The 19,019-nt window shown below is 46.1% G+C and overlaps 1 protein-coding gene across 2 annotated transcripts; it reads right to left on the reverse strand.

The window, feature by feature from the left end:
* Window positions 1-32: 32 nt before the first annotated feature.
* Window positions 33-18,648, reverse strand: LOC116523676 (guanine nucleotide exchange factor DBS-like). Of its 2 annotated transcripts, XM_032238804.1 has the most exons (13): window positions 18,538-18,648; window positions 18,369-18,438; window positions 17,730-17,822; window positions 16,571-16,663; window positions 16,243-16,368; window positions 13,777-13,998; window positions 10,550-10,642; window positions 9,983-10,061; window positions 9,324-9,387; window positions 8,255-8,361; window positions 6,042-6,154; window positions 5,647-5,759; window positions 33-2,006 (listed from the first exon to the last, which is right to left on the reverse strand). In XM_032238804.1, coding segments are annotated over exons 1-13 (1,275 nt in total). In that variant the 5' UTR covers window positions 18,639-18,648; the 3' UTR covers window positions 33-2,005. The 2 variants fall into 2 exon arrangements, with proteins under 2 accessions (XP_032094695.1, XP_032094694.1); XM_032238803.1 differs by lacking the exon at window positions 33-2,006 and having other exon boundaries at window positions 5,134-5,759.
* Window positions 18,649-19,019: the final 371 nt, after the last annotated feature.

A 19,019-nucleotide genomic window follows, 5' to 3' on the forward strand; every position in this document is an offset into this window, starting at 1 on the left:
GTCTTACTAAGGCTTGAATTAAATTGCAACATGAGAAAAAGACGCCTTTCTCTTCTCAATCCAGGAAGCAGACACAAAACACTCTGCACTAAAAGAAAAGTCTTTAGCTGTATTTCTTTATTCAACAAGGTTCATAATTCTTTTTTAAATATAGAGTTAGCTCATTCTTACAATGGCATTTACAGAATCTGTTAAATAATTGGGACAGGGAAAGCATATATTCCACAGCTCGGGGTCTCACATGGACATTTTAACACCAGCCTATTTTTAAGAGGCCCTCAACGGTTTTGTGCAAAGTTTTCGAAGTTCAGAAGTGCAATCCTAGACGCGGTCAATCTCTGAGCGCAGCCTAAAACATTAGATCCAGACTTGCTACGTGGGTAAACCGAAGCATGTACAATTTAGGACCTGGTAGACAAAAGTTAAAAAGATTCGAACTGTGCTGTACACATGAGGATGAACACTTTTAAAATAACCTTCCTTTGGGTTATCCAGGCAGTCCCGCCATAATGAACCTATCCTCATTTTAAAAGTGTCGTACCGTGATTTCAATGGTGCTTCACATACATGGGGAAGGGGGTGAAAATGGCTTGTTTACGGAATTCTGGCAAGGAATTCCAGGAGAGCAGCAACGGCATGATCTTCCGCCACTAGGAAAGTGTGTAGAAATGGAGATTAAGACAAGAAAATGTTTTCACAGGTCCAGGCGAATCCGGGCTTTTAAAACAAGAATATCTCTCCCCCCACCCCCAATCCGTCCCAAAACCAGATGAGAAACACGTCAACGAAAACAGATAGATGACAACTTACATTGACAGTGATTTTTTTTTTTTTTGGTTTATGCACACCATTCACTGCCCTGAGTGGTTGTGAGTAGCCTGTCCCAATAGTTACCCTGTGATTAGAAATGCTTTGGGAGGTTAAATTTGTAACCGTAGTCTGTAGACACCAAATTACCTGAGCCTACAAAGAAGAATGTACAAATCCTGAAGGTGCACAAGAAAGTAAATGATGGAAAGTCCCTTTGAAAAGGCCTTCAATCCTTGCCCAAGAACAAGTGGGCTCTTGAAGAGCCAAAACATATAGTCTCGCTACTAACAAGGACAATCTTAATACATATAGTGCAAATGGATCCTGGACTTAGTTATGGCACATATGTTCCCCCCCAGCCCCTTAAAAATCCCCGTGCAAACTTTGCTAGATCCTTGGCTTGGCCAGTGTAGAAGAAACCACAGTGAGATGTCTGCAATCTGGAGCTTCCCATTGACCAAGTCTTGAGACACAACCCAGGTTCTTTAGAGCAAAACCAGAAGGACATTTGACTGATCTCAAAGTTCCTTCAAAACCTACCAAAGTTGGCTTCCTTGAGACCCCACAAGATCTCAGTCGAGGCCAGCCAATCCCAGCAAAGGGGTGGTTGGAAAAACCGGAAGCTCGTCCTTCAACCTTCCCCCAAAGCCACGGGAACTGTCAAATGCCTTCTCAAAAGGAAACTCAGGAGATATTGTTGAGAGGAAGACGAGGTCTCATCCTTGGGTCAAAAACAATGGAGGTTTTCCAGAAGTAGAGGAAGGAAGGAAAATGAAAAAAGAAGAGGAAAGACTGGCTCCCAGTCATGGTCCCACTGGATGGGGATGTGATGTTTTTGATGATAAAAAAAGGTAAAGTTTCTTTCAAGTTGAGATCAACTTGCGATGCTTACAGAGATACGTCCATAGAGTTTCCTCAAAATAGATGGCCATCGTCTTCCTCTGGAGGGTTTCCAACTTCCCCTCTAGCCTAGCCCCTTGAAAATTCTCCCATCCAAGGACTAACCAGGCTCGATCCTGCTTAGCTTCTAAGCCCAGACCAGAACAGCCAAGGGCTGTCCCTTAGTTTGGACCACAGATGACCGAATAAGTTCTAATTGGCCTCTCTGTCTCCACTGGAGTATTCACAAAGGGGCTGGGCCTTAATTCATTAAATTCAGGGGGAGCTTAACTTCCTCATCCTATCCTGGGCGGCGTCTAGAAAGCAACGGAGAGCAGCATTAAATGTCAGAAGGCACAGGTCCCAGAAGGCATGGCTTCTCTTCAAATTCCTAGCTAAGGGATGAACGAATCATAAACACAGGTGTGTAAATACAGGTGCTACCTGCTTCATCGGCAGACCATAAGACAGGACCTAAATTAAGGCTATTTGCACACGATCTCGTAACGAAAAAAAAAGAAATCTTTAAAGTGCATAGGCAGTGCAACTTGGCAAGGCTACAGATCCATTTTTGGCACAATAATAATACCCTCCCTCTCCCCTCCCCCTCCCTGGTACCCTGCACAATTTTGTCAAGCAAGCCTGCAAAAGGTGGAAGCTCAGATCTGTCCCCTCCCCCTCCCCAACTCCAGTGTAAATGAAAAAAAAAAAGAGCTCGATTTCTACTGGTGCAGGTGCCCATGGTCAGTGTCAATCAATCCTTGATTAGCTTCTGGGCTAATTGGCTGTGGTCTAATGATGTGGTATCCTGACATTTTGCCAGCAAGAGTGGCTGGCATTTTCAGAGGCAAAGTGCGGGATGCACTCAAAAGACGTTTCTTAGCAATTCGTGGGCCGCCGACTTGAGCTCTCGTAATTGTAATGAGTTAATCTCTAATTGGACCTTGCCAGTTCTGAAAAGTCAGCTTCTGACGAGTTGTCTTTGGAGAGTATCAATCATCCAGGTCTCGGTTGTCCCAAATGTGTTTTTTTCAAGACTTCCAAAGGCCTTGAAAGTGTTCCATTTCTCATCCAAACTGAAGAAGATGGGAAGAGAAATGTTTTCAAGGAGGGGGAAAAAAATCAGGACAGCCCAGTTGTGTTTTGGAAAAAGCACCTTTGGGACATCTAGGGAGATCCTCAGTCTTCCAAGTCCTGGTTCTCCCAAAGGTGCTTTTTTAAGAGACCACTGGACATTCTGTTTTTTTTCTTTTGAAGACCCTTCGCTTCTCCTCCAAGAAGCTTCTTCAGTTCTGGGTGAGAAGTGAAACATCTTCAAAAGAAAAAGCAGAAACTCCAGCTGCCTCTTAAAAAAAAAGCACCTTTGGGCCATTTCTGGTGGGTTCTTCATCCAGGTAATTGGTCTCCTTTGAAGATGTCTCAAAGGAGTTACTGTTTGATTGGCAGCCTTTGGATGATGCAGAGAGGTTATCCAGGAGATCACATTAGACCGTGGCCTATTAACCTTACCCGGAACCCTGATTGGAAAAGTCATGCCATAAACCAGTGATGGCGAACCTTTTTCGCACCGAGGGCCCAAACCAGAACACACGTGCCGGTCAGCTGGTCTTTGTGGGCACTGGAGAAATGGCCTCAAAATGCCCCCCCCAAAATAGCCTGAAAGCAGCCCCAAAACAGGCTGCAAAATAGGCTGTTTTCAGGCCCATTTTTTTTGGACCAAAAACGGTCTGAAAAACAGCCCAGGAAATGGCCTGTTTGGGGGCCTTTTTCAAACCATTTTCTGGGGCTCCAGTGCCCACAAAGACCAGCTGGCTGGTGCCAGAAGCCAGAAGAGCAGCTGGCGATGGCACACTTGCCCACAGAGAGGGCTCTGCGTGCCACCTCTGGCACATGCGCCATCGGTTTGCCCTCATGGCCATAAACCATTCTCAAAGGAAGTTTTCTCCCACTGGAGTGATGTTTCCTTCCATCTCTTCCATCGGAGGTGCTTCAAACCAAATACGGACAATGGGGAACTCCAAGCCTTGCACAATCTTAGTTCCTATCAATCGTTTCATAAAAAACATTTTGTTGGCGGGGAAACAGAAGATGATTTGGCAAGATTTGGCCAAAACAAGGTGCCTTTTAGGACTGTGTGTCTCAACCCTGGCAACTTTTAAGATGCGTGGACATCAAGAATCCCCCTAGTTAAAGAGAGGATCCAATTGGTGTGATTTGTTATTTGAATTGCTATTTTCCAGAAGCAAGCAGGGGGAAAACACTCAAATCTCCGTATCAACAAAGAAGAAGAAGAAGAAGAAAAGGGGGGATTATAACAATCTTCTAATAACTAACATGGAAGCAAATAAAGGGTTTTGTACACCATTGAGATGTTGTAACTGATTGTGACACTATGAAAAATTGAATACATGAAAGAGACGGCCTTAAAGCTATAGAAAACCATTTAAAATATTTTGAGCAATGAATGATAGATGTGACAGGAGTTGTCCCACAGAATAACAGAACTAGTCTCTTGCCATAACATCCAAAACTTGGTTCCTATCAGCCATGATTCTTAAGATTAAATTAATTTTTCTCTGGTCAAACCTGATACTCACTTTAAGGATATTTATGGCCATGACAACAGTGGAGGGGATGAAATACAATGCCCCCCCCTTTTAAAAAAATACAGATTCAGCTTCTTGGCACAGGATCTTAGCAAACCATCTTCATTCCCAGCCTGAACAAGCAAGCATGCTTCTAATCCTCATAACTTACAGACCAAACCATAGTTCATGCATCTAGATTTGGCAAAAGGAAGCAATTCTCGTAGGCACATCTGCTATACCCAGTGGCAAGCCACAGATATGGCTTGCCTGGGCTGGACGTTACGTCCTCTCATTCAAGTAGGTTTCTTTTTCAAGTCTTGATCAGTTCAGTTGTCGTCCTCCAAATAAAATCATAAGAGAAGGAGGAGGACGAGGAAGAAAGAGGAGGAAGGAGAGAGAGTAGTTAGAAAGGAAGAGTATTTAATACTATTGCTAAGTGCTAATTTCTTGGGGTACATTAGGAGGGAAAAGAAGGAGAGGGATGGAAGGGGGACAAGAAGGAGAAGGATGGAAGGAAGACAAGGAGAAAGAGAAGGATGGAAGGGGGACTAGAAGAAGAAGGATGGAAGGCATATGAGAAAGAGAAGAATTGAAGGGAGACAAGAAGGTGAAGGAGAAGGATGGGAAGGAGACAAGAAGGAGAAGGATGGAAGGGAGACGAGAAGGAGAGGAATTGAAGGAGACAAGAAGGTGAAAGAGAAGGATGAAAGGGGGACAAGAAGGAGAAGGATGGAAGGAAGACGAGGAGGAAAGAGAAGGAGAAGAATTGAAGGGAGACAAGAAGGCGAAGGAGAAGGATGGGAAGGAGACAAGGAGAAGGATGAAGGGAGACGAGAAGGAGAGGAATTGAAGGGAGACAAGAAGGTGAAGGATGGAAGGGAGAGAAAGAGTAGGAGAAGAGCAAAGAGAAGAAAAGAGAAGGAAGAGTGCCTCATACTATTGCTAAATACTAACTTCCTGGAACATATTAGATTATTGATCTCTCTTCATCCCCTGCTATATTTTAGCAAAAGTCAGGTTTCTTCTAAGCAAGCAAGCAAAGCGGTGCCCAGGCCTCCAAACTCCTGCGCATGCCAAGGCCGAAACAGTTCAGGTGAGCAAGTCACTTGTCCTCACAGGAGTACCTGTGACTCTGGTGCTGTGAAACCTACAGTCCCCGAGGATTATCTGCAGGCTGTACTGGGCACCCAGCCTTCTTTACTTCGGTTGAGGTTTTTGACCAGCCTTTCAGATAAAGGAAGGAAGGAAGGAAGGAAGATGGTGAAGAGGAAACAAGCCAGAGAAAGCGCTTTGTAAAGCTGTAGAAGACTCTCGCGCTTCTTCTTGCCTACTTTTTGTAGGCCAGACCTTGGATCTCTGGAGCACCTACCACTGACCCTCTCCATCTTCATGCATGAGCTGAATAACATCCCCGTTCTTCACCAGAAGTTCATCTGAGTCTCTCTTCTTGCAATCTGCTAAGGCTTTATATTTTCCTGGAGACTAAAAAGCACAAACAATAAATATGTGATTTACGCCAGAAATGTAACCCTCCACCTTAAAATGTACCCTTCTAACTTCTAACTCTTTGGAGTGTTCCAAAAGAAAGTCCAACCATGGGCACAGAAGGCCCCTCGTCATCGCGGCCCTCCGAACAACACTTTTCCAAGTTGGATCATTCCATGTTGGACTGTTTTGCCGAGTTCTGGTTTAGGACAACCTTCCATGAAGTTGTGTGTTGGCCTACAATTCCCGATGTGTATTCCACCTAATTTGTCCACTAACCAATTGGTTGCCATCTTCGTCTTCCGTGTCAGAGCAGGTTGAGAAGTAATGGTGGCTGGACCACTCTTCAAGGCCTTCACAGATTTCTAAGGAATGGGACATGCCCGTCCAGGCTGTGTGAGAAGAGAAGGAATAATCCCCTTTTTAAGATGTCAAGCTATTGAAAGGATCACCGCTTTCCACGACCTTTGCTCTTAGGATCAACTTTAAGGTTCCACCACAAAACCGCGCTCCACTAAACCGCGCCCAACTAAACTGCGTTGCTGACGTCATCAACAGGGCGACAACAGCGCGGAGACAGAAGCATGCTGTAAACCTAAACCTAAAATTAACTCCTAAACCTAAACCTAACCCCCCTAAACCTAATCCTAAACCTAACCCTAAACCTAACCCTTAACCTAACCCTTAACCTAACCCTAAACCTAACCCTAAACCTAACCCTAAATCTAACCCTAATCCTAACCCTTAACCTAACCCTAACCCTAACCCTAACCCTTAACCTAACCCTAAAGCTAACCCTAAACCTAACCCTTACCTTAAGTTGAATCGGCTTGCTTTCAAAGCGCTATTTAAAGCGCCCTTCTTTCTCCGCGCTGGCTGTTGTCGCCCTGTTGATGACGTCAGCGACGCGGTTTAATCGGGCGCGGCTTAGTCGAGCGCGGTTTTGACGGGTCACGCAACTTTAACCCCCCCCCCCAGTTTTAGATATTATCAGCCAAAAGAAGAGGGATGTTTTTGTGATGCCGCCTCAATTTTAGAATTTCTTTCCAGAAAAGGGAAACAATTTCCACCTCTGAAGCCTTCACAGATGGCCCATTTTTCTTCCTTCCATTTCGTTTTCAACCGCCACATTTTACTCTTGTCCAGTTTTTCTTATTGTTTACCTCGGTTCACCGACAAATGCGCACTAGTCAAATGCGCGGCGACAAAACCGCGGCGACAAAACCGTGACATCAAAATTGCGCGCCATCAACAAACAACATACTGGGATGCGAAAACAACCTTATAAACCCATCCATCCTAACCCTAACCCTAACCCTAATCGTGCTTTTGACGTCGTGGTTTTGTCACCACGCATTTGACTAGCGCACATTTGTCAGGTCACAGTTTACCTCTAAATGTGCTACAGGGATTGGGAAAACACAGGCTCCAATCTGGATTTGTGGAAAGACAGGAAGGCCACTGGAAAGATTCTTAGATGTTTATTATCCGTTTTCTCTGCTTCTTGCTGAAGCTCGCTTTTATAGGATGCTACAAAAGTATTCTTTTTTGTCGCTGACAATCTTTGCAAGCAGAAGCTACAGCAGGCACCCCATGGCTGAACACAATGCCCTAGATCTTGGCAACTTTTAAGAGTTCTGGACTTTGACTTCCCAGAATTCCCCAGCCAACATGGCTGTCTGAGGAATTCAGGGAAGTTGAGGTCCACAAGTATTACAGTTGCCATGTTGGAAGACTCCTGCTCTAGAGGATAGGTCCCATTTCTCCATGAGCTTCACAAGTCCTCCCTGTTCTGACCCAGGCTTCCTTAGAAAGCAAGAAGAAAATTTTGGTTCTGACAAAGCCTCTTTTATTTACATGACCCTGAATTCCTTTCCTTCACAGTCAGCAAGGCTTGGCAAACAGTCTTTCAAAGGAATGTTTATCCACACGAACCTTATCTCGCTCGGAGAGCTGCCATTGTCCAAATGCAGGGCAAGGCAACACTTGGCACAGAGTCTCTTATAGTCACAAACAGAACTTTCCACTCTTGAAGGAACAAATTGTTTCCTGCAAAAGCCCCCTCCCCCTTTGCTCCTCTTTCGTTTCTTATGGCAGGGTTCGATAACCTCCAAGATGTGGCTTTACTCCCAAGTCGACCCTGCTTTCCTAGTTGTTCTTGTCTTCTGGCAGCTCTGCACATGTGCATACTGGGAACAGGCTCCAGCTGTTCCTCTGCCTCACTGCTGTCTAGCTCCCTCTCTGCCTCTGACGCAGAGCCATTGTCTGAGCTTCCCTCCGCCCCCCAGGACTGGCCCATGTTCCTCCACAACCTCCTCACTGTCTGACTTTTTTGCTGCCAGCCGACCAAACACTCCCAAAATGCTACCCCCACCCCAAAATTTGCATTGCGCCTCCTGTTGTTGACATCCTCCCCAAACCAAAGTACCACCCCCAAATCCCCAAATATGATCAGTCAAAAAAAGAAGGGAAAAAAAGAAGAATCTACATACATTTGCTAGGTTTGCTCTGTGAAGAGGAAGCTAAGTTCTCCACCGCTCCGGGGCTGGTACGTTCCGAATCATTCTCCTCTGAGCTGACAGAAGCTCTGGGCTTTTTCCTGGAAGCACACAAAGTCCATTCAGGAGTGGTGCAGAGGTGGCCTAGAGGTGGAGCTCTGGCCTCACATTCAGGAGGCTGCGAGTTCGATCCTAGGTAGCAACAGATATTTCTCTCTCTGGCACAATGAGAATATATTATCTGCTGAACAAAACTCCGCATTGGTGACAGGAGTGGCATCTGGCCAGTAACTACTCAGCTCCATTCAGTTGCCCCATGAGGGATTACGGGGTCATTATGACAAACAACAACACAGAGTCCATTCAGGAGATCAGAAGGAATTTAACCCAGGTCAAAACCTTGGCTTGGCGTCTTTTATGGAACAGACTTAATTCATATTTCTTGGGTCAAAATGGACCATAACACAATTAGGTCAGGTTTGTTTCCCCCCCAGATTTTCAGATCCAAGTTTCTGTTTGAAAAATAGAACAATTTTTTAAAAAATTGGGGAGGGTGGGGGCAGAATATTCCATTAAGAAATGTTCCAGGCAAAAATGCATATATATTGAAATCTCTTTTTTGAAGGGCAGTTGAGGGGGCGGGGGAGAGGGAAGCATCTTTTAATCCCAAATGTTCACCGAACCCAGGAAGTGTATTTCATTCTGAGCAATTTGGAACATTTGCATAAGGGCTTCATTATGCAAATGGAACAAACGATGCCATTTGCATCATTAATGGGAGGAAGTCACCCTGGAAGTCTGTCATTTAGATAATCGTGTCCTTAGGCCAATAATAGTAATTAGCATGGAATATTGGTTTCTTCCACGCTGTGTCCATTAAATTGAAGCCTGATAAAAGTTTCATTTGTTGGAATTATGCTGGCATGTGAAAATAATAACTTCACAGGTCGGGATTCTTTTTTTTTAAGTCAGAATGATATGGAAATTGAGTGGGAGTGATTTATGAAAAAAAAAACATAAATTATCCAAAGATTGCTTGGTAGTTTTTTTCCCCCTGACTTACCCATTACTCAATGGAGGAGAAAGTTGAATTGTATCACTACACAAAGGTGACACTTGCTTCTCATCTGCCAACATGATACAACATTGTGTTAGTTCCATAACTTTTGTTTACCAAATGTTCTCACAATTAGATCTTTTGATTTGGTCCAGAAAATCAAAGAACTTCATAAAAGGCCCTCACTATTAAGGACATCTCCTCGTGGATTTAATTTTTAGCTTTCCAAAAATGGACACGAATCTCCCAGTTCAGGTTTTGTATATATCTTGAGGAGTTTCTAAAGGTAAAGCTTCCTCTCGCACATATGTGCTAGTCGTTCCCAACTCTAGGGGGCGGCGCTCATCTCCATTTCAAAGCTGAAGAGCCAACGCTCTCCGAAGACATCTCCGTGGTCATGTGGCTGGCATGACTCAACGCCAAAGGCGCACGGGATGCTGTTCCCTTCCCACCCAAGATGGTTCCTATTTCTCTACTTGCAATTTTTATGTGCTTTCGAACTGCTAGGTTGGCAGAAGCTGGGACAAGTAATGGGAGCTCACTCCATTATGCGGCACTAGGGATTCGAACCTCCAAACTGCCTACCTTGATGATCGACAAGCTCAGCATCTTAGCCACTGAGCCCACGACATCTCTACCTTTACCTTTAAACTAGGATACCTTACCTTTGATGAGCTGTTGCTGTTTGAACAAAATTTTCCGGATTTCATTTAGCCAGGCCATCTTCAGGTCAAACGTTTGCGCCTAAGAGAAGATGGTGAGATCTAAAATCAAAATCCTCCTTTGGAAGGTGGTAGAAACATTCAAATAACCTGGTTTTATTTCTCAGGTGCGGCCTTCCCGCCTATAGAGATGAGTATCGATAGAAGAGAATATTTCTAGCTCAGGGTCGAACGGAGGGGTCCTTGGTGGTCTCTGAACTTGATTGTTTTCTTGAAGACGTTACCAAGCATGTAACATTATCAGGGTTGGAGGTCTACATCCCCCAGCGAGTCAAATCACACCAAGGAAGCGGTCGTGATTTTGCAACTAGGGACGAAAACTCATCCAACTTTATAGAACTTAATTAGCCACGTTTCATATCGTGTCAGCTTCATTTGGGAGCTGCTCATCCTACGGAGGAGAACTCGCTGGTTCTCCTCCCATGGGTGAAACTTGAGTTTCGGTTTCAGAAATTTCAGATGCTGCTTGTCCCTCAATTGTCAAGGTCACAGTAGTTCCAGGAAGGCTACCTGCACAACGTAGACTTCTTCTCGGCCGCTGTACCAGATCTCGAACTTGCGAGGGTCTCCCTTCACGTTTTCCGTGATCCCAACAGCATTCATCTAGAAGAAGGAAGAACTTGTTCACATGCAGAACGTGAATGAACAACTTGTGTGACCTGTGCGACCTCTCCATCAATCTAGCTTTTATTTTTATTTTTTTGTGAAGACTACTGACTCTCTCTTCCAAGTCTTTCTTACAGTAAAAACTACTACTACTATTACTACTTCAGAATAGCAGTAAGTTCTCGTGAGCTTTGGCTTTAAGGAATACATCCAGTTGTAGGGTCCGTGGTTCTCTCTGAGCTTGCTTGTTTTCTTCCAGGCATTTCCTTGGCCAACTAGAGAGTTGAGTTCCATGTGTCATAAGGTTGCCAAGGTTGAGAAACACTCGTCCAGGCCAATATTGTCCAGTGGTTCAAACCAGCCGCTGCTTTCCAAGGCTTGGATAAAAGTTAGGTCTCCCATTACTTCATTTCGCCACATTTTAAATGGAAAACCTGCAGACTGAATCCAGATTCTGTCCCCCTTACGCTCAGGTTGAGTTAGAAATGCCTTCTGGACCAAAAGCGAGTAGAGTAACTCATATTCGTCCAATCCAACCATGAAAAATCATCTTCAGATTTGTCTGTTCCTATCTACTTTAATTATGTTGTAGTTATAATTCTTCTTCTTCTCCTTCTCCTCCTTCTCCTTCTCCTTCTTCTTTTCTTCTTCTTCTTCTTCTTCTTCTTCTTTTCTTCCTCTTCCTCCTCTTCCTCCTCCTCCCCTTCCCCCTTCTCTCCTCCTCCTCCTCCTCCCCTTCTTCTTTCTAAGCAATCTTCTTGGGAAGATTGAAACCTTGGCTGACTGGCCTAGTTACTCCAGATTGCCGGCTGCCAAAGGACCAGGCTGAGTCATTGGCCAAGGGCAGAAGTTGGCTAGATGAGTCACGTCATGCAAACATGGCCCTCCAGCCGGCCTTTTCAGAGCCGCTTCATTGCATCCCAACTCTTGACTGTCGAGCAAGATAAACAAGGTTCCCTGTGAATATGGACACGGCAGCTTCTCTCGTGCTTGCGAATGGCATCTTGGGCTACCTGTACGCTCACAGAACGATAAGGCTAGGAGGAGGAGGAGGAGGAGGAGGAGGAGGAGGAGGAGGAGGAGGAAGGGAGGGAGGGAGGGAGGGAGGCATGAAACAAACGGGGCCATCTGGCCCGCCGCCTGTTGTCTCTTTCTCCTCTGCTTTGGCCTTCGCTTTCAGCCACCGTGGTCTCTGGGCAGCCTCGGCCAATCACAAGGTTGTCTCTGCAAATGCGCTTTCCGGGCACGGCTGGATAAACAAATCAGATCCTCAGTGGGAGGCGGCTGACGGAGCTACCGATGTGTCCAGATGCCGAGAACAGCCAGGCAGAAAACCGCCCATCCTCCTCTCCTCTCCTCTTTCCAAGAAAAGGATGCTCAGATTCTTCGTTGACAAACCAAGCAGGAAAACGAGGCATTTGAGAGCAGAGCCAGAGCGAAGGAGGGGAACAAAGACGACCGGACGAGGGAAGGTGGGACGGGAAGCCAAACGGCCCACAACTTTGTCTCCAAACTTGAGAAGGGGGACCTTCTGGTTTCCTTCCTCATAGTATGAACAAGCCAGTTGTGATTGGATGCCAATGCCTCACTTTACGGCAACAGAGAGAGAGAGAGAGTCGGAAGTCAACGTTTCTTTTTTTCTTGTCCTCCCTCCCTTCGTTTCCCCCTCTTCCATCCCACCGTTCTTTCCCTATTTACTTTCCCCTTTTGTATCTAATTTTATAGCCCAATAAAAATCGTTAAGCTGAGAAAGAAGAGCTGGGCAACCTTCCAGCAGACAGGCCTGCACTTCAGAGCGGGCTCTTCCAGTTTGGCCGAACCGGGAATGGTTTTGCCAGCCTGTTTCACCAGAACTGGCAGAGACGCAGGCCTGCCATGCCTCCGAACCAGTGCCCCAGTTGGCATGGCATGTTTTTTTCCCCCCAAATTTTTAAATGTTCTGTGCATGCACAGTCCTATTTATGGGCAACTGTGTTTGGGGCACACACGAAGTGCTTGGCACGCATCAAAATTGCGTGCAGACTGAACCGGCAGTAATGCCATCAGCAACCCTCCCCCACTGCACTTTACGGGTGATAAAACACCTGGCCAAATGCCCTAAGTCCTAATGTAATTGCCTTTCTTTCCTTCCTTCCTTCCTTCCTTCCTTCCTTCCTTCCTTCCTTCCTTCCTTCCTTCCCTTCCCTTCCTCCCTTCCCTTCCCTCCCTCCCTCCCTCCCTCCCTCCCTCCCTCCCTCCCTCCTTCCTTCCTTCCTTCCTTCCTTCCTTCCTTCCTTCCTTCCTGTTAGAATGCAGCACTGCAGGCTAACTCACTGCCCACTGCCAGCAGTTCAATCATGACTAGTTCAAGGCTGGCTCAGCCTTCCATCCTTCCGAGGTGGATAAAATGAGGATCCCGATTGTTGGGGGGCAAGAGGCTGACTCTGCAAACCGCTTAGAGACAGCTGTGAAAGCACTGTGAAGAGGGACATAAGTCTAAGTGCTATTGCTATATTGCTACATGTCTTTTTTTAAAATCTAACATCTCTACCAGAGGTGGGTTCCTACCAGTTCACACCTATTCGGTAGAACCGGTTCGTCAAATCTACCGAACCGGTTAGAAGAGGTTCCACCAGTGGACCCGGAAAGCAGGCCACACCTACAGAAGAGGTTCCAAAAATTGTTGAAACCCACCCCTGGTCCTTGGATATGATTATTCTACATTATCATGCTCCTATTTATAAAACTCAGTGCCTCTGTGAAAGGTAAGGATGACTACTGCGTTTGTGGTGCAATCAGAACATTGCGTGTGTTGAAGTTGTTTTAACGCAAACCAAAGATGCCTTTTGAAAAACAAGTTTACATCCTATTCTTATGCATGCCAGTGCTGTGTGTGAGGTCATTTAAGGTGGTTCTGACAAGTGTCGTCGGCATCTTCATATCCGGTCACATGGGCGGCAAGCCACTCCCATCCGGTCACATGGGCGGCAAGCCACTCCCACAAAGGAGGCCACACCCACAGGGTAGGTTCGAACAATTTTTGAAACCCACCACTGATCTCTACCCTGGAGTGGATGTTGCCTATCCTACCACTGAAAATACAAGGAATACGCAGGAATCCAGCCGTATCTGAGCGCTCGGCGTTTCCTTACTTTCAGGAAGTGCTTGAAGCTGTAGGAGGACCTCTTGTCGTAGCTGTCACAGTGCTCTTCTCTCTTCTTACAGAAGACCAGGGCCTTCTCGTAGAGGAAGAGGTGCCTTTGCATGGACTTGAAGCGAGCCAGGTCCTTCATCTTCGTCGGGCCCTTCCGGTGGCCCATCCACACGCTGAAGGAGCCCTGCATCAAGACTTTTCCAAGCTCCCCGAGGTCTCCCTGGAAGAGAGGGGGAAGGCTTAAAACTGGCTCTCGCTTTGCTTTCCTCTGATTCTCCTCGTTCGCAGAGAACAGACCCCAAGCACAAATATTAAGAAGATAAAGGAATCATTGCAGAATGTCCATGGAGATTCTCAATCATCCATGGTTGTCTCAAAGGTCCTGTTTTTTTCCCAAGAGGCAACTGGACTTTCTGGTTTTTTTTCTTTGAAGGCGTTTCGCTTCTCATCCCAGAAGCTTCTTCAGCTCTGACTCCGGATCTGGTCTCCGGATACGCTTCAAGGCGCTAGTCGTCACTTATAAAGCCCTTCATGGTATTGGACCTGGGTACTGGAGAGACCGCCTGCTGCCAATTACCTCCACTAGACCGATTAGATCCCACAGATTAGGCCTCCTCCGAATTCCATCCGCCTGCCAGTGTCGACTGGCAACTACTCGGAGGAGAGCCTTCTCTGTGGCCGCTCCGACCCTCTGGAACGAACTCCCCGTGGAGATTCGAACCCTCACCACCCTCCAGGCCTTCCGCAAAGGCCTTAAAACCTGGCTGTTCCGACAGGCCTGGGGCTAAAGAGCTGTTGCCCCCGTCTCGAATGTTATGACTGTTGTGTGTTTTAAATTATGCATTGTTATGCTTTGTTTTTTAATTTTTTTGTCTGTATTCCCCTTCCCTGGTTGAGTTGTGAGCCACCCTGAGTCCCCTTCGGGGGAAAAGGGCGGCATATAAATGTAATAAACTGAACTGAACTGAACTGACTAGATGGTGGGGAAGGGAAGGATGGATACCCCTTGCAGATAGCTGATTGTTTGCATTTTGTTTACAGAGTCTTAAAATGCTAACGAATGCAAACGACCAGCTGTCTGCAAAGAGCATCAATCCTTCCATTCCTCACCATCTAGCCAGAACTGAAGAAGCTTCTTGGATGAGAAGGAAAATGTCTTCAAAGAAAAACTGGGAAGTCCGGTTGCCTCTTGAAAAAGCACCTTTGAAACAGTTGAAGACCGCAGAAAGCAGTTCTATTCTTTTAGCATTACAAGTTTCTGTTTCTTTTCATCGTTTGTTCGGCACTTTTGACATTTCTCTCTTCTGCTCTCTGTGTGTTTTTGTCATTCTGTATTCATTTGGGTTAGTCATCATGTTCTCTTTAAAACTTTCAAATATGTACATATCTAGTTGTGGGTGCCCCATCATTGGAGGCTTTCAAGGAGGCTTTCAAGAAGAGACTGGAGAAGCCATTGATCCAGAGTGACAGAGGGCCTCCTGCTTGACTAGGAAGTTGGACTAGAAGACCTCCAAGGACCCTTTCAAGTCCATGATTCTATATTTCATGTTCTAATCTATGCCTTATATTCAGTGTGTGTGTGTGTGTGTGTGTGTACGTTTATGTATGTGTGTGTAGATAGACAGACAGTGATAGATAATAAGATAGATGACAGAAAATAAGATAGATAGATAGACAGATAGATAGACAGACAGACAGACAGACAGATAGATTGATAGACAGACAGACAGACAGACAGACAGACAGACAGACAGACAGCTGTTGTGGCCCAGTAGGAGCCATTGGAGCTGCCACCAGACTCCAACAGCGAGGGGTCCTATGAGTCAGCTCTGGAGGATGTGGAGGACCCTGGACAGGGTTCCGACTCCGAGCAGGGCGCAGAGAGGCTGGTTGGCCACCAGGAGGCGCCTGAGCCTTGGACCAGTGGGGAGGAGACAAGGGAGTGTGATCCGGACGTCATGCATTGGAGAGTGGAGAGGAGACAAGGGAGTTGTTCCTGGATGCCCAGGAATGCTCAGGAACAAGTACGCAGGAGGTAATTGCACTCAGCTGGTGGTCATTAGGCTCCTCTCCAGACTATAAAAGGAATGCTTGTGCACACGCCCCTTTTGCAGAAGTCAACGCATTAACTAATGTTGGATGAACAGTATTGTGAGCTTGGCAGGTTGGATTGCTGCCAGGGCTTATCTGTGCTGGATTGCTGCCAAGGACCTGTCTGTCTGTGAATAAATTCCGTAAAGTATCTTTGGCTTGGAGTGTTTTGGTGTGGGACGAGGGGGGTCAGAACAGATAGCCATACAGAGATATAATATAAAAATTACTGAATGTGCAATGTTTGTATTTCCTTCTCTGCTTATTTTTCCTTTTGTGCTAAATGTATTGAGAAGGAAGACGGGAACTCTCTGGAGAGAGGCCTCTCCTACTGAATGGATCTAGCAATCCCTCTGCACGGAATAAATCTTACATCGTAACCAGTGATGGAAATCTGATGCATGGAATCATTGACGGACTTAACCAGATCCAGCATGGCAACTAAAGCTTCTTGCAACTCCTGCACACCTTCGCAGCTGGTGCTGTACTTCAGCAGCTCCTGCAGATTAAAACAAAAACAAAAAAATAAGAGTTGGTCAATTATTTTGCCAAAGACATAATTCTGGAAGAAAATTCCACCACCGCCCCAGCTGTTTCTCCAGGGAATTTCCAGGAGATTCCACAGTCCTCCAGGAAGTATGAAGAAGGTCCAACGTGGATTCAGAGACCCTTTGAGGGATCTCAGCCAAGGGTCTGCATACCTTGAGCAGCAGCTGGTACTTGGTCAACCTCTGCACGGGTTTGAGCAAATACGAATCCAGACTCAGCTTGTGTTCCAGCTTCTTCTGGCACTCCTGCAGAAGAAACCCAACTTACTCTCCATTGAGAACATGGACACCCATCTTTCTTCACTTGGGTGTCCATCAAATGGGTGGTGGTAGAACCCCAAATTCCTTAATTAGTAGGGCTTTAATGGTTTAACTCCCCCATCCAAAAACATAGCCAGGGCAGGAACAACAACATACGTCCATTCCCTCCCCCCCCCCCCCAATATATTTGAAACATTCAACTTCTCAATCCGCAGATCAAGGTTTTCAACCCTTCTCTTTCTCTCTCTCTCTGTCTCTCTCTCTCTTAATCCCTCTCTCTCTTTCTTTCTCTCTTTCTCTCTTTCTCTCTCTCTTCCCCACTCTCTCTTTCTCTCTCTCTTTCTCTCTCTCTCTTTTTCTCTCTGTCTCTTTTTCTCTCTGTCTCTCTTTGTGTTACTGTGTCTCTCTCTCACTCTCTGAGTCCATCTTCCTGTCTGTCTCTGTCTGTCTCTCTCTCTCTTTTTTTCTCTCTCTTTGTCTCTCTCTCTTTCTCTTTCACTCTCTCTCTCTTTCCCTTTCACTCTCTTTCCCTCTCTCTTTCTTTCTCTCTTTCTCTCTCTTTCCCTCTCTCTTTATCTCTCTCTTTCTCTTTCACTCTCTCTTTCTTTCTCTCTCTCTCTCTTTCCCCCTCTCTTTCCCTCTCTCTCTCTTTCTCTTTTTCTCTCTCTCTGCCTCTCTTTTTCTCTCTGCTTCTCTTTGTGTTACTGTGTCTCTCTCTCACTCTCTGAGTCCATCTTCCTGTCTGTCTCTGTCTGTCTGTCTCTCTGTGTAAGAGAGAGAGAGAGAGAGAGAGAGAGAGAAGGAGAGAGAGAGAGAGAGAGAGAGAGAAAGAGATGCCTCGCAACTTAATGGTTGAGAGACGCATGCAAAGTTTTGAAGATTTTGCCTTTCGTTTCTCCAAATGCTCCCAGGGGGAGCCCCTAAAATAAAAGCCACACCTCTCAAAACTCAATTATAACGCCACCCACATTCCCAGTGGGTTCAACCATGGAAACCCGGAAATCTAAAAATGCCTTCCATTTATTGTACTCATAGTAGAAAGGCCCAATACCTGGAAAAAGAGGCTCTCGGCATACTGCCGCCAGAGAGATTCCGACTGTGGCTTATTCTGACAGTACTTCTCGTACATCTGAAAATCCTCCCGCTGCAGAAGGGAACAAAAATATGAAGACACAAATCTACATCTAAGTTCAAAGCCTGCAAGGGAGCTTTTAAAGGTAAAGGTAAAGGGTCCCCTGCACATATGTGCTAGTCATTCCCGACTCTAGGGGGCAGTGCACATCTCCGTTTCAAAGCCGAAGAGCCAGCGCTGTCTGAAGACGTCTCCGTGGTCATGTGGCCGGCATGATTAAATGCCGAAGGCGCACGGAACGCTGTTCCCTTCCCACCAAAGGTGGTTCCTATTTTTCTACTTGCACTTTTTATCTGCTTTCGAACTGCTCGGTTGGCAGAAGCTGGGACAAGTCACGGGAGCTCACTCCGTTATGCGGCGCTAGGGATTCGAACCGCTGAAATGCCAACCTTTCTGATCAACAAGCTCAGCGTCTTAGCCACTGAGCCACCACGTCCCTTAAGCTTTAAGCAAAATGGAGACATGCCAGTGGAGTCGCTGGGCCTTTCTGGATCTACTGGATTTCCAGCCTTGGCGTGAGGGGACCCGCCATCGGTTTGAGAAAAGGTGCTTACAAACCCTTTCCAAGAAGCAGCACCCAACTCTCTCTGGAGCTTCCAGGCAGCTCTCCAGATGATGGAGGAAGATACTGCACAAAAGGGGGAAAAAAGGAGGATGGAGAAGGGATCAATTCCCCGAGTTAATGATCATGAAGTCGAAAGAAAACTTGAAAAACCCGCCGGCTTACTTGTTGTGGAAGTCATAAATTTCAGGCATGTTTCCAAAAAGGACATCTCTGCAGCTTCTCAAAAGGGGCGGTAAGAGGAAGGCCATGGTGGGGTTGTCCATCTCAGCTCTGTAGCCCTGCCAACAGCAGCATCACCCAATTTAGCATTAGGCAACCTTAATATTGATTATCCTGAGCCAGAAAAAACAGCATTAGGCACGCAACCTCCTTCAGGGCTGGGATATTTGGCTTCCTGGCAGTTTAGCATTTCTTCTTCCGAGTCGGACTATTATAAAATTTGGAGCAGACTGTGCAAGTGGCTAGAGAATAGAAGCCAAAACAAGAAATAAAAGTGGGGCAGAGGCTAGATGCCGTGACGAGACGACGTGCGATCTCAAAGCTCTGAGATCGCACTCGATACTTTTATTGCTGGGGGGTTCTAACGGACCTAAATCATCCTGAAGAGATGGTGAACAGGAAGATTACATCTTGCTGATCTCGGG

This window comes from Thamnophis elegans, unplaced genomic scaffold, assembly GCF_009769535.1.
Source record: "Thamnophis elegans isolate rThaEle1 unplaced genomic scaffold, rThaEle1.pri scaffold_91_arrow_ctg1, whole genome shotgun sequence".
NCBI lineage: Eukaryota > Metazoa > Chordata > Lepidosauria > Squamata > Colubridae > Thamnophis > Thamnophis elegans.

Excerpts from the sequence above, each read along its gene's own strand:
- LOC116523676 (XM_032238803.1), bottom strand. The coding sequence starts at position 18,638 with ATGGACAACCCCACCATGGCCTTCCTCTTACCGCCCCTTTTGAGAAGC. Across the intron at positions 13,999-16,242 it reads TTTCCATCACTGGTTACGAT|GGAGACCTCGGGGAGCTTGG; the intron begins GTAAGATTTATT and ends CCTCTCTTCCAG. Across the intron at positions 8,362-9,323 it reads TCTCCTCCATTGAGTAATGG|GAAAAAGCCCAGAGCTTCTG; the intron begins GTAAGTCAGGGG and ends GTGTGCTTCCAG.